Source organism: Vulpes lagopus, chromosome 5 (genome assembly GCF_018345385.1).
Source record: "Vulpes lagopus strain Blue_001 chromosome 5, ASM1834538v1, whole genome shotgun sequence".
NCBI classification, from domain to species: Eukaryota; Metazoa; Chordata; class Mammalia; order Carnivora; family Canidae; genus Vulpes; species Vulpes lagopus.
Genome location: NC_054828.1, coordinates 26,692,025 through 26,706,428, shown reverse-complemented (window position 1 = coordinate 26,706,428; position 14,404 = coordinate 26,692,025). Strand labels below are relative to the sequence as shown.

At 39.4% G+C, this 14,404-nt stretch overlaps 1 protein-coding gene across 4 annotated transcripts in view; it reads right to left on the bottom strand.

The window, feature by feature from the left end:
- The window catches only part of AFF3 (AF4/FMR2 family member 3), a 564,761-nt gene that overhangs the window by 268,035 nt on the left and 282,322 nt on the right, over positions 1-14,404 (bottom strand). For all 4 annotated transcript variants that reach the window (XM_041757150.1, XM_041757149.1, XM_041757151.1 and 1 more), the window contains exon 7: positions 5,741-5,788. In XM_041757150.1, coding sequence (XP_041613084.1) covers positions 5,741-5,788 — 48 coding nt within the window. The remainder of the gene's footprint in view (positions 1-5,740; positions 5,789-14,404) is intronic.

The window sequence follows — 14,404 nt, the reverse complement described above, 5'->3', positions numbered from 1 at the left end:
GGAGCCTGCTTCTCCCTCTGCCTGTGTCTCTGCCTCTCTCTCTCTCTCTGTATGACTATCATAAATAAATGAAAATTAAAAAAAATAGTTTAAAAAAATGCATCTATGGTTGTAAAATAAGATACAAATTGTGGTATTTCTGTCTCTATTCATTCAGATGACCAAATGCAGAAAGAGAAATTAAAACAAAACACTATGAGACAATAATTTGTCTTGCACAAGACTTGTAGGTTTTGTCTGGTGAATTTCTCTAGGCCTACATCAGGTTTATTTTTGCTTTGATTTTATTTCACTACGACAAGTAATGGGATGTATTAATGGAACTCCTCTGCAGCTGTACCTGGATTGATTTTGCCATTTTCGGGCTTCATTTTGTCACTAATAAAACCTTTACTGTTTGAAACAAATGAAGTAATTGGTAAAGGAAAGAGCATGAACTAGAAAAAGCCCATCTTGGCTGAAACAGGGGAGATATGACCAAGGTCCATCTCTGCAAATGATCCAAACAGGTCACTTAAAACAAGTTGTCTTTTTGTTCTCTATTTTCTCTGTAGACTGGCTAGCATATATTCATTTGGGTTAAAGGAGCATGTAGACATTTAAGCACAAGGTTTACCTTGGCCCATCATGATGGTGTGAATGTGTGTGTATGGGGCCATGATAATATGCACTTCATACGATGGTGTGCTGAACGCTCTCCTCACTTATTATAGATCTCCCAGAATCATAACTGAAAATCTTGTCCAGCAGTCTCTTTGGTTTCTAGAAAAGGAGTTTCCCTTATTTGCTGGAAGTCTGTTCAATTATAGTTTCAGGAAACTGATTTGGGTCTCCAGAATTTAAAAGAGTACCAGTTACCCCCTTCTTATCAACAGAAATGCAACTCTATGTAAATATTCACTATAAATATTTCATAGCAAATTGAAATTAAATTAGTGACTAAAGATGAAAACCAAGAAGATAATCTGCTCAGATGTTACCCTGAAATTGTCTCTAAATTCATCCTTTGAGTCCAAACCAGGATCTCAAACACTGGTCTCTTATTAGGAAGGCTCACTACACTGTAAGTGGTGCCCCTCAACAACTGCCACCTAAAACTGTCTTGCATAAAATTTGTGCATCCTAGATTCTAGGCCTGTACAACCCCATTAAGTTGTAAATGCATTTTATTTGCTGAACAAATGTTAATGCCATTCTACGTTAATGGATAATGCTACAAAAAGCACCTAAGTATTACAGCACTGGAACCTTTAAGAATGAAATATAGTATAACTTACAAAACTGTCTGTTACAAGCATATGTCAGCCAGGAGGGCTCCTAGCTCTTATCGCCCATCTTCATAGAACCCAGTTATAATTTCTCCCTTGGTTAACTGAATTTTGCAATAATACACAGATTTATTAGGTCCCAGGATTAAAATTCTTTGAGTAAGAGTAAAAAATAATTACACTTTAGAATATAATGTAATATTCAAATGACTTGAAAACAGTCACCTCAGCAAAAATAAGAGAAGGGAGAGGAAAAAGAAGTTTAAAGATGAAGCTGATAACATTGGCCGTAAAGCCTCTGTGAGTTCAAGTGCACAAATGCATAATCTGGCATTTCTGAATCATAAACATGTGGAAATGGGAAGCCTCCCTTTCATGACAAAATGCCTGAGTGGTTTCATTATTGAGACAGGGGGACTTCTTCATTTAATAAGAAAGCTTAGTAGAGAAGATAGAGAGGGTGCTGGTGCCAGACGGTGCTCATTAAAACCACAGCTCTACCACTTTCTAGTTCTGTGACCTTGGGCAAACCCTATTTAACTTTCTTCATCTGTAAAATGGGGGTGTTAACAGCACCTGCCTCATGGGGCATCTGTGATGGTTAAATGAGCTAATGTATGCAAGAAACAGAATAGTTCCTCATCCGGAATTCTAACATTCCATAAATGTTAGCTCTCCATCATTTGGTACTTGTTCGTATCTATAGGACTGAATGCAAATAAATGAAAAGGCCCTGGATGGAAACTACAGCCCCTCCCCACTAAAGCTCTCTTGACTCACTGGCTTCATATTTTCAATTTTCTATTGTTTGGATGTTGCCCCCTCAACAGCACCCAATAAAGTCACTAATGAGCTTTTTGTTTTCCAATCCATGGAGTGGTTTTCAATCCTTGTCTCTCTTGTCCTCTCAGAGGTCCTGTGCACTGTTGAGCTTGAAACTCTTTTCCTGGGTTCTAGGACCTTCCATGGCCACCATTCACCCTCAACTTCCTGAGTCACGCCCTCCCTCTTTCATTTGCCAATGGATCCTACTCTCCCTGGCCCTTAAATTTTGGAGTCTGCCTCTCATTGTTTCTCAATCTCTTGCCTCTCTCCAGGCAAATCTACCCATTTCTATGGTTTTATTTATTACCAACATGCTAATTAGGCCAAAATGTTGGCCTGCTGCTTAGACCTGTTCTGAGCCCCAGACCAACATATGGTCATCTACAGTCTCCATGTTTACTGGATTGTCTCAAAGGTACTTCAAACTCAACATGTCAAAAAAGTACTGTATGATTTCATCCCTCCCCCACAAACTAGCATCTCCCTCAATGTTCCCATGCCTACAAATGCCCCACCTTGCATCTCATTTCTGGGCAGCTGTGACACACTCTCACTCCTCTTTTCTTCCTCTCCTCCCCTCAATCCATTCTGTGTAGCAGTCAGAGTAGAGTATCTAAACAGCCATTTCGATCACATCACCTGGCTCAAATCTTTTGCTGGCCCCCCCATCTTGGACGTGGCTGAGAAGGTACAGCCCTACCTGGCTTGTCCTGTCTAGCTTTTGCCACCTACTCTCTAGCCACTCTGGCCTCACTTCCTTTCTGGGTCCCTAACTAGCTAAACTCCCCTGTTCCCTCTGCCTGTAGCTTCAATATTTTTCTCCTTAGGACAGTTTCCTATTCATCCTCCAACTATAAGTCCAAATGTTGCTTCTTCAGGGAAGCTGCTCTTGACCTAAAATGAAGTTGTGTGCCTTATAGTGGGCTCTCATAGAATGGTATTTATTACAATTAACATTAGATATTTATTTATAAGATTAAAAATAAAACTTAGTATCTATATCTTCCAGCACACCGTTGGTTTCTAAAAGGTTATGCCCATTTGGCCCACTATTATTCATTACTTTAAGGCATTTTCATGACCTGCTCATTCTCCACAGTAAGAGAGAACCATCGCTTAAGCGTGATGGTTATAAGTAATGAGTGCCTTGGTGACTGGTGACCCTGACCACATTAGGTCTACCTGAGCTGATCACAAGGGAGGAGACAGTGATAAGGAAGACTGGACTCCATAAAGACTATCCATGGGAACCCAGTGCTAAAAAGGCCAGTACGTCACGTCCACAGTTTAGAGCAAACGGAATCTGTTTGTGAGCCATCACAAGGATATTCTTCATTCTCCCTTAGAGGATTCCTTCCTTCCTTCCCTCACTCACTCGTTTATTTATTCATTTACAAAATCATGAATCCGCAGTTCCAGACATCAGGGCCACAGGGTGGGAGGAAAACCAGTATGTGGCAGACACATAATAAATCCCACTGACTGAACAGAGAAGGAGCCCCATGCTTGTGTTTGGAGGAGAGGACTTGCTTAGGACAAGAGAGGAAGACAACCCTGAAGAATGACTAGTATGAGTGAGTCAGGGGACAACCAGGAAAACCCTGCAGGCAAAAACGAGAACATGATGTGATCCTCTAGGAGCTTCCTACTACTACTATTAAGTACTACTACCTACTGCTACTACTATTAACTACTATTACTACTGCTGCTGCTGCTACTACTACTACCTACTACTACTACTACTAAATACGACGACTACTACTACTAACTACCACTATATCATCACCTCAGGCTGACAGGTAAGGACAGAGAAAAGGCCCACTTGGACACCACCATCCCCTGTTTCCTCTGAGTCTATCCCATTTCCCATTCTGGACCACTCCTCATGGGCTCTAGGAAGACCAGGACTTAGACAGAGCTCAGCTGCCACCTGATGAAATCATTATCTCCATTGCCCTGAACCTTGCAATATGTTTATGAATCAATGATCTGCTTGGTCTAGGCTTTCCCTTTTGTTCCATGCCTAATTCAAAGTGGGCCACAGCACAGGCAGGACCAGTGGAATATTAGGGCCAATATCAGGAAGCAGAGCAGGGCCAGGAGGTTCCATCAGCCCTCTTAAAAAAAAAAATGCCTTAACCTCTTGATGTTCAGTTTTATTTTAGGTGAATTTTATATCACTTCAACTATATCCTTTTGGTGTGTGAATTGCTCCAGCCCTTATTCAAACTTTAGGCTCTGCTTGGAATATGGATAAGGAAGGTTAAATGACAGATTTCTACCATATCAACAGAAAAGAGGATAAAAGATAAGAATGGGTAGGATTTTATAAACAGGGAAACCAAAGAGGGATTGCTGGGTTCTGGTATCACTACTTTGCTGACATAAACACCATAACTAATCAAGGGAAGAAGGCTTAAACACTGAATATTTAGACTCCAGTCATGCAAGTATGTCAAAAGAGAAATAGGAAAGGTATATTAGCACTTTACACTATTTGTTGTTTCATCTGAAACAAGCCCCAGGTTAAAGATAATACACAATATGTATTTTATTTGACACATATTAAACGCCAGAAATGAAGCTCCCCATTTTGACAACTGTTTTCTATACAAATCTCTGCCAGGAAAACAAAAATCATTATGAACTCAACAGATCAAGCTTCAATTACTTATATTGGTCAATTTGAGAGTTAAAAAGATTTATTTATGAAAGAATGCTTTCCAGGAAGAAAAAAAAACTCTGCCTTCCGAAAACAATTTGATGATTAATGCAAATTTTTAAACCAAATAATTATATTACTGTCATTCACTAGCAATTCGAGATAAAGTGTGTAGGATGTCCAAAAGTTAGAAATACATTAAAATAAAGGCTTTTTCTTTATAGGGAATTGCCATCCCATCTGGTCTAATTTGTCTTGGTGTTTTGCCCAGCGTAATATCAGCTCTCTGAGAATGTAAATTATTAGGTTACTCCCCTGAAAAAAATATGAGTGAAGAAAAAATATGGGTTGAAGATGACATCCTGATTATAAGTTTGAATACTCGGGAAAACACTAATGTGGCAGAAGAGCCAACCTGAGTAAATCTGGGTGTGAAACTGGTTCACAGAGGGCACCAGCTAGAGATGATGAGGAGGAAAGGACAGTCTTACAGACAGTAACAAGCAAGACAATATGGAAGTACATTTTCAGACACTGAGCATTGCCTGTTTGTCAGGGTGCTTGTGCTCCTAATTAAGTTTAGGAGAAAAATAACAAGGCAACCCTTGCCTGGCTGGAGAGGATAGACTATGAAAGGGTGCTTCTAAAGAGGAGGGTGATAAACGGAGCATCCAAATGTGAGCACAAGCATATTTTTCATCTCAACTCTGTTCTTCTGTCTCCCAGCTGATCACTTTAATACCCTTCACCTCAGCCTATACAAACGCATCAGGTTGATGTGTAGCTCCTAGATTTCAAAAAGAGGTACTGTTTTTGTAAAGTGGCATGTAGGCAACTTACATGATTGCCCTCAGAAAAGGTACACGTCAAACAAGAAACAGACAAGAGGCTCCTTTGACAATGTGGCCACATGCCTTCTACTCGGCATCTATGTCCAACCAGTGGATGAGATTTGTAAAAAAAAAAAAAAAAAAAAAGTCCTTACCCGAATTATTTCTTCAACACAGCTGTTTGTGTCTCCAGATCTACTCTCCTGAAAGCAAAGGGAAAAAAAAATTAGGCTTGATAACATAGATTATTTATGGTTTAAAGGAAGAGATGACACATAAGCTTCTAAACTTGAGTCTGGCCCGGGGATGCCTTCCTGAGAAGCTCCTTTCCTTAACGGGGTAGCCTGAGTCACGGGTATGACTGTTCCCCTCCCCTCTGCAGCGCAGCAGATGGGCCACCCAGGAGCACCACACACTCCTGCATTTCAGCTCTGGGTCCTCCAATTGCATCCACGCTAAGAAAGGGCAGGCTCCTAGGAGCACAGGAGCCAACTGGCAGGTGTGAGCTCTGTTCACCCTGGGCTCCACCAATGTGTAGAAACGTGACCTCCACCACAAAAGTGGAACCAGATCACCCACCAAACACGTGCAATGGCTTTGCCGAGCACAATGGTCACAGAGACTTAAGTAGAAGTCTGTCCCCACTTTTTAAGTAAAAGTCTGGTAGTTCCACCATCCTCAAAGCCCAGATTTACTGGTTTGATGAGCCGAAAACTGAAAGACCAAAAGGAGAAACATCCTCTCAACATTCGCACAGCATGCTGGGTGTCATACTCCAGAGCCACTTGTTCTGTGACCCACGCTGCCCTGTGCTGTGGAGATGTTAAGGGCTCTGAGGAATGGTGGCTTCAGGTCACAGCCGACACTGGGGAGCATTTTAAGTTCCAGAGATTCTGTGTGGTTACTGCTGGTTCCATAGCTCGGAGCGCAGGAAGTGGTATGGTGGGGACATGAAAGCAGCGTCTGCTGGTAGAAGTGCCCACTGGGGTCTCAGGGAGAAACTTCCTCTGGCCTTTATTTCAATGATGCTGGCCACCACTCAGCATGATGTTCCAGAATGAGGCTGTCTTCACAGTCTTCTCCAAGCCCTCGCTTTCATTCTCTTCACGGTTCTCTCTCCACCAGAGAAGCAAATGGGCCTGTTCCAGGTTTCCTGGTTAATGCCAAGTCACCCTGCAGATCACAGGTCAGTCATGACTTTCTCAGAGCAGCTGTCCCTAAGCCTGGAGTCCTCATCCTCAGCAGCATCTACGTCTTCTTCAGAGTACTCGCCACGTTCAATAGTTAACTCTTACATGGTATCTCCTCCCTCTAGAATATACATTCCACAAATTCAGGAGCTCTGTGCTTTCAGCTGTGCCTCACACAGTCCTGAGTATGTGCAGTAGATGTTTGCTAGTGGACACGATATGAAGAAATGAGTAAACCTACTTCCTACAGTCTCAGGAATATGAGCACTGTCACAGTTGGCTCCGGGACTTTGGAATATTGCCAAGGCTCTACCAAAGGGCACATCTTTGCACCCTCCCCACTCCCTTGTTCTGGTAGAAGAGTCTGTTTGAAATATCCTACCCTTCACACTGGGTAAGGGGCCAGGGTGCATAAAGGTATGAGAAGTTTCTCAATCCCACACAGATTGAGAAAATTTGTCCAAGTACCCTAACTGAGGCCCAGAAATCTTACATGACTTGCCCCCACACCACGTAACAGGAGCACCTGGACCAAAACACAGGACTCCTGACTTTGGATCATGCACATTTCCACTTCCAGAAGCTTTCCCCAAGCCTAAAGCTATGCTTGAATTATATCTAATTCCTTAGCAGATCTGAGATCGTTTGTCAAAGGTATTTCAACACCAGGGTTTATACAAGGTTTATATAGTTTAGGAACTTCTCATGCGTGTGGTAAAATATACATAACATGAAATTTTCCATCTTAACCATTTTAAAGTGTATAATTTACTGGCATTAAATATAGACACAATGCCACCATAATCTAGTTCTAGAAGTTTTTCATCACCCTGAATGAAGTTCTCATGCCCCTTGAATAGGAACTTCCCATTCTCTCTCTCTCAAGCCCCTAATAACCACAAATCTACTTTCTGTCTCTCTGGATCTTTTTATTCTGGACATTTCATGTAAATGGAATCATATAAAATGTGGCCTTTTATCTCTGGTGGGCAGGTTTCACTTAGGATAATGTTTTCAAGGTTCCTCCATGTTATAGCTTGTATCATATTTCATTCCATTTTTACGGCCAAATAATATTCCATTGTGTAGATATACCACATTTTGTTTATCCATTCATTGATTGATGGATATTTTGATATTTCCACTTTGGCCTTTGTGATAGTATTTCTATAAACATTCATATACAAGTTTTTGTTTGAACGTCTTTCAGTTCTTTTGGGTATATAATTAGGAGGTGAATTAGTGGGTCACGTGGCAATTCTATGCTTAGCTTTGTTGAGGAACTGCCAAACTGTTTTTCACACTGGCTGTACTATTTTACATCCCCATCAGCAATGTATGAAGGTTCTAATTTCTCCATATCCTCACAAGTATTGTTATTTTCGGTTTTGCATTGTTTTGTTTTTGATAGTAGCCATCCTACTAGGTGTAAAAATGATATCTCGTTATGGTATTGATATTCATTTTCCTAATGACTATCGATGCTGAGCATCTTTACATGTATGTTGGTTATTTACATATCTTTTTTGGAAAAATGTCCTCTACCCACTTTTTTTTTCTCCCACTTTTTAATTTATCTTTTTATTGTTTGTTTTAAGAGTTATTTATATATTCTGAATCTTAGACCCTTATCAGATAAATAATTTACACATATTTTCTTGCATTCTGTGAGCTGTATATTCACTTTCTTGGTAGTTCATGGATGAACAAAATTTTTCATTTGATTAAGTCCATTTTATCTACTTTCTTTCTCTCTTCCTTTGCTTTTGGTGTTATATTTAAGAAACCATTGCTAGGGATCCCTGGGTGGCGCAGCGGTTTAGCGCCTGCCTTTGGCCCAGGGCGTGATCCTGGAGACCCGGGATCGAATCCCACATCGGGCTCCCAGGCATGGAGCCTGCTTCTCCCTCTGCCTGTGTCTCTGCTTCTGTCTATCATGAATAAATAAATAAAACCTTTAAAAAAAAAAAAGAAACCATTGCTAAATCCAAGGTTCTGGAATATGTGCCCATGTTCTCTTTTAAGAGCTTTATAGTTTTAGTTTTTATATTTAGGTCTTCAATCCATTAGTTTGAGAACTTTTAGGTAAAGTTTATTTCCTTATTGGTTATTTGGTAACTTTTAGTTAAAATAGAATATTATCTTTGTATAAATCACTCCATGCTGGTCTCATCACGAAAGGTTAGTAACAAAATGTTTAAGGCACAGCCACTATTGCTAATGGTGCCTGAATACAACATATATGTCTATCCTTATAAAATAGTGTTAAAGAAAAGTGTTAAATGGTATGACAGGAGAAAAATAGTGTTAAATGGTATGACAGGATTAGGAGACACAAATGCTTTTACTAAAATCTCATTAACCTTTCTTACATCCATTCCTCCTATTTCCCCCAAAAGTTCCAGGTTGGTGACACACATCTAATAAGCTCCTCCTCCCATCGCCAATGCCTTATCCCAGGATCGCTCTAGAAACTTCACAATTCTTTTTTTTTTTTTTTTTTTAAGAAAGTGAGAGAGGTAGGGGGAGGGACAAAGGGAGAAAGAATCTTAAGTAAGCTCCTCGCCCAGCATGATCTCACAACCCTGAGATCATGACCTGAGCTGAAATCAAGAGCCTGATGCTTAACCAACTGACCCACCCAGGCGCTCTAGGAAACTTCAGTATTCTGACACTCTAATCAAATTGGATCAGAGAGCTCTTTTTGGAATTTGCCCCAAACCTACTGCCTTTCCAGAGCAGCCTGAGGCAATCATCACAAAGGCTATATGTTGAAGTCTCCGTCAGGGCACGGCTGAATGATGTTTAGAATCATCTTCTTTGGAGTTCAGTGGTGGGGATGAATGGTCTCAATTGGAAAACGTCTTCAAACTCATAACCACTTATCTTACCTTACTTCCAAGTCCCAATTCTTTCTTACTGTATAACATACTGGCAGAGCAAATGCTAAGTTCTCATGTACTTTCTATTTTCCACCTTAAAACAGTCAATCAATAAAAACTTGACTTCATGTTTGTCTGGTAGTCTCACTCAAGTACACAACAAACTAAAAAGATACTTCAGATTGAACTTTGGGTTTGATTCCTTAAAACTATATTTCCCCCAAATACAATAATTTCATTTGAAGTGATTTATATAAATAACAGGTTGCTTTTATGAATATCTCTCCCTATAATCCTATACATTTCCACTATTCTATTCTGAAAAGAGAATTCAGAGAGAGGCATATGGTATAGATCCTATTAAAATACTTCCCTTTTCACTGTAGATGGAGGATGTAAGATTATTACATCGGGTCATATTGATGACTGCTCCAACTATGAGTTTTGATGGTCTGGACAGACATCAGGTCATTCCCTACTGGGAGAGACCCTTATAAAGGTGAGAAAGTGTCAGAAGTGAGGCCAAGGACAAAGATTTTCAATAATAGTCTCAGGAAGACCTGGCCTTACGTTATAGTATGGAGAGTACTTGACAACGGAAAATCTTGGGCCTTCTCTGGAACATTTCTTACTCCTGGGGACACCTAAGAACCTAAGAAGGGTACTATGTTGAATCTGAATCCCCAGGACCCCATTTGGTTTTTTTTGTTTTGTTTTGTTTTTCCCAGGACCCCATTTGGATTGAAGTCAGTCCATGAAGCACAGTATTGTAGAAAATTTGAATTGGAAGAAACCGTAGAGCTCATTTTAGGCCAATTCAATGACTTTAACAGATGGAGAAACTGTGGCCTAGAGAAGTGAGACTTTTCCAAAATCATTCTGGCAGCAAATCAAGATAGAACCCATACTCATTTATTCAATACCAGTTCAGTGAATTTTCTGCTATATCATGCTGTCTCTCTAAGATCAACCCTTAGAACTGGCTCAAATTTAAGGTCACTGTCATGCCTGAAGTACAGAAATAAAAGAATCCAGAGGGTATTTAGGTAAATTTCCATGCTGCAGATCATCCAACACTTAGTCACCCCGTGTCTTACTAACCGTTAACATCACATGCATAGACTAAAGGGGGAAGAGATAGGAGAGGAAGTGGAAAGGGTTAAACCCACCTTCTCTCCTTGTGACATTTACAGATTAGAGACAAGCATCTGTGCCCCCTGAAGTTGGAAGACAGAATCCCACTTCTTCTTTTCCAAATATGCAAAAGAGGGTAGGCAAGTAGGACTGGAGTGGGCAGGGGATGAGGGTTGGGGGAGACTGAGGGGCATTCCACCTTGTTGAGGTCTTTCTCAAATCTGGTTTTAGCTACACTTGTATGCTTTGATTATATTTCGATTTTTAAAACTTTTAGTGTTTACGAACAAGATTAAAACATGCATGTAATTTACATCTCTAAATTTGTGTTTATATTTTTCACAATAAAGTTATTGCTTTCCCTGGAAAGGTACCCACTGAGAAGGAGGACTGCACAATGCAAATTTTAATTACTCTATTTTTTTGAGGGTTTGTAGCTGTTGTTTCATGCTGAGTTACTGAGTCGTTGCTCCGTATTTACTCTGACTTTGATGAACCCACCCCATTTCCTATCATTACATTTTGAAATCTGTCATAACAGTCTCACCTCATTGAACCTCCAACTAAACTTCAATTAAAAGCTAGCAATCCCAGCTGATTCTCCTGCTCTACAGCCTTGTCTATCACGTTCCTTTTTTCACAGAACTGCTTTCCTCAAATCCTACCACTTAAAAATACACACCACACACTCTGCCAGGGAAATGTGAGGAGCTAAGCTGTGGGAAAGTAGAACTGGAGAAATAGCCAGGAGCATCCTATCACTGAGAGCAGAAGTCCTTAATTACCATGCCAAGCACAGAGCCCTGGAAGAAGCAAGCAAGGCTTAAGGAGAAAAGGCTCGATCAAATCAGTGGGAAATGGCATTTCACTGCATAGATGAAGCTATACACATCCTATTTTCAAAAATAGTTTAACTCTTCATCAGACACATTTAAGGCAGAACTTTCATTCTAAAATAATGCTACTCAGGCACGTGGGTGGCTCAGTCAGTTAAGCATCTGCCTTTGGCTCAGGTCATGATCCCAGGGTCCTGGAATCGAACTCCGCATGAGGCTCCCTGCTCCATGAGGAGCCTGTTTCTCCCACTCCCTCTGCCTGCTTGCTCCCCCTGCTTGTGTGTGCGTGTGCAGTCTCTCTTTTGCTCTGTCATATAAAATAAAATCTTTAAAAAAATAAAATAATGCTACTTTAAAGTCAGAATACCTTTGTTTGTCTGCAAGCACTCAAAAGGCCCTCAAGCATTTAGCAATTGTTTATCACATGAACACTCTTCAATACTTCTACAGGAGTATTTTTAAATAAGTCTTACTATTCTTGATTCACAGAAAAACTGAGTTTCAAAGAAATCAGGTGTGCCATCAATGCCAGCAAAGCAGTGGGTGAGGACTTAAGCTTGAATTCAGGGATTACTGAATTCTATGTTCAACCCATCCACTGGCTGTATCCCCAGTCTCATCTGAGGCCAGTCACCTATGGACAGGGAGGTAATCAACCAGTTCTCCCTCAAATTCAGCCTGTCTTACACCCAACCTAACACCTCCCCTTTTGAAGGCTACACTCTGCTCTCAGTCACCCAAGCTGAAAACCTGCTTCATCCCTCATTAGTCCCCTCTTATCTCTGAATCCCTGATGGAGCTCAGCAAATCAGTGCTCTTTTCCTCTGCTACTCACACCCGCACCTTCCTCTCTGGTTCCACTGTTACACTATCATCGATACATTTACACACTGAGAGGAAAAATAAGCAAAAAGAGTAGTAAGAAAAGAAAGATGTTCAAAGATAATATAAAAATGCAAAGAGAATTATGACAGGTAGTAGCAATATTAATATCAACTAAAGGATAGTTCATAGCAAAAGAAAAAAGAATTGGAGAGCAAAAATGAGGAAAAAATAGTTCAGGCATTAATAGAGCATCAAAATAAGTAGGCTAGGAGAAAAGCAGAGACATAGAATTATTATGGTTGGAAACAATTAATTCACCCATATTGTCCCTAAGAAAAGAATGATGCTGCACCCTCCCCCATATAAGGGGTTAGAAAATTTGAAAAATTACGAGATGCCTGGGTGGCTCAGTGTTTAAGCATCTGCCTTCAGCTCAGGGCGTGATCCTGGGGTCTCAAGATCAAGTCCGGCATCAGGCTCCCTGCATGGAGCCTGCTTCTCCCTCTGACTATGTCTTTGCCTCTCTCTGTGTGTCTCTCATGAATAAATAAAAACTTAAAAAAAAAAAGAAAATTTGAAAAATTAAATAAAATGAAGAAGGCTAACTTGTTAGCTATTATGAAGTTAGGGAGGAACCCCAGCTTTTCAAGCATACACGAGACAGTTACCATAGTGGCAGTCACTGTAGTAGTCATATACTGAGGTATAAGAGGGCTCAAAAAAAATCCAAAAAAGTAGTTGTTTTATAGCCTAGACTCTTTAACCACAAGTTATCAAAAACGATGGAGCTATAAATTAAACACTGTACAGACATAAAAATCTCCTAGAATTCTTGGAATAAAACAAATATCACACACTTATAAATAACTCTTTATAGACACAGAAAAGTAAAATTAAAATACTGCAAAAGAAAACTATGGGATACCCCAAAATATTCTTAGAAAAAAATTCACACACTAAAAAATTTCACTATGCTTTTAAAGAAAGTTTAGGTGCTAGGCAATCAATTAAAAATTTAAAATCAAAGGAGATACAAAAGGGAGGAAATAAGACATAGGGAAAAGCCAATGAAATATAAACTTATAACATGAAAAATCAGTAGAGTTTAGCAAGTCAAAATGTAATTTCTTAAAAACAAAACACACCACCCAAAACAATAGAAAGTCACTTAAAAATCTGTTCAAATAAAAAGAAAGCCCAAATAAACATACTTCAACATAATAAGGAGATAAAATATGTGGAAGGAATTATAAGAGGATATTGATATTAATATTTAAAAAAGAATATAATACTAAGAAATGAAAAACTGTGATGAAATTGGCAACTTTCTATAAAACAAAACAATGGACTTAAATAAAGGAAAGACTGTATCCATCATCCTGAGAGAGCAGATTACATTAAATTTAAAATTATCTACAAATATGGCTTCAAATCAGATAGTTTTAGAGTGAAGCATTTCAAACTTTCAAGGTAAACTAATTCCATATATTTTTTTCTTCCAGAGTAGACAGTAATGGAAAGCTATGAGTGATTTTATTAAATTAGTATAAAAATCTAACATAAGAGAATAATCAATATCCCTTATGAAGATAAATGGAAAATCCCCAGCATATTATTAGTAAATATAATTCAATAAAATATCACAATAATTAGTGGGGTGCATCCTAGGGACTACAAAATGGTTTAATATTTAATATTAGGGCACTTCAGATGTACTGTATCACTAAGGAAAATATGTAAAATTGGGATCATCTCAGCTTATAGATGTCTGATCACATACCCAGAAAAATCCAAAAGACTCAACTGTGAGTCTTATTAAAAAGGAAGATTAAAAGGTGCTAGATATAAACCAGAGTCAAAGCTCCATCGCTCTTCTGTGTGGCAGCACTAAAGAATTTTAAAATATAAAAAAAAAATCCCACTCACAATATCAAGAAAAGTAAGTGAGGAAG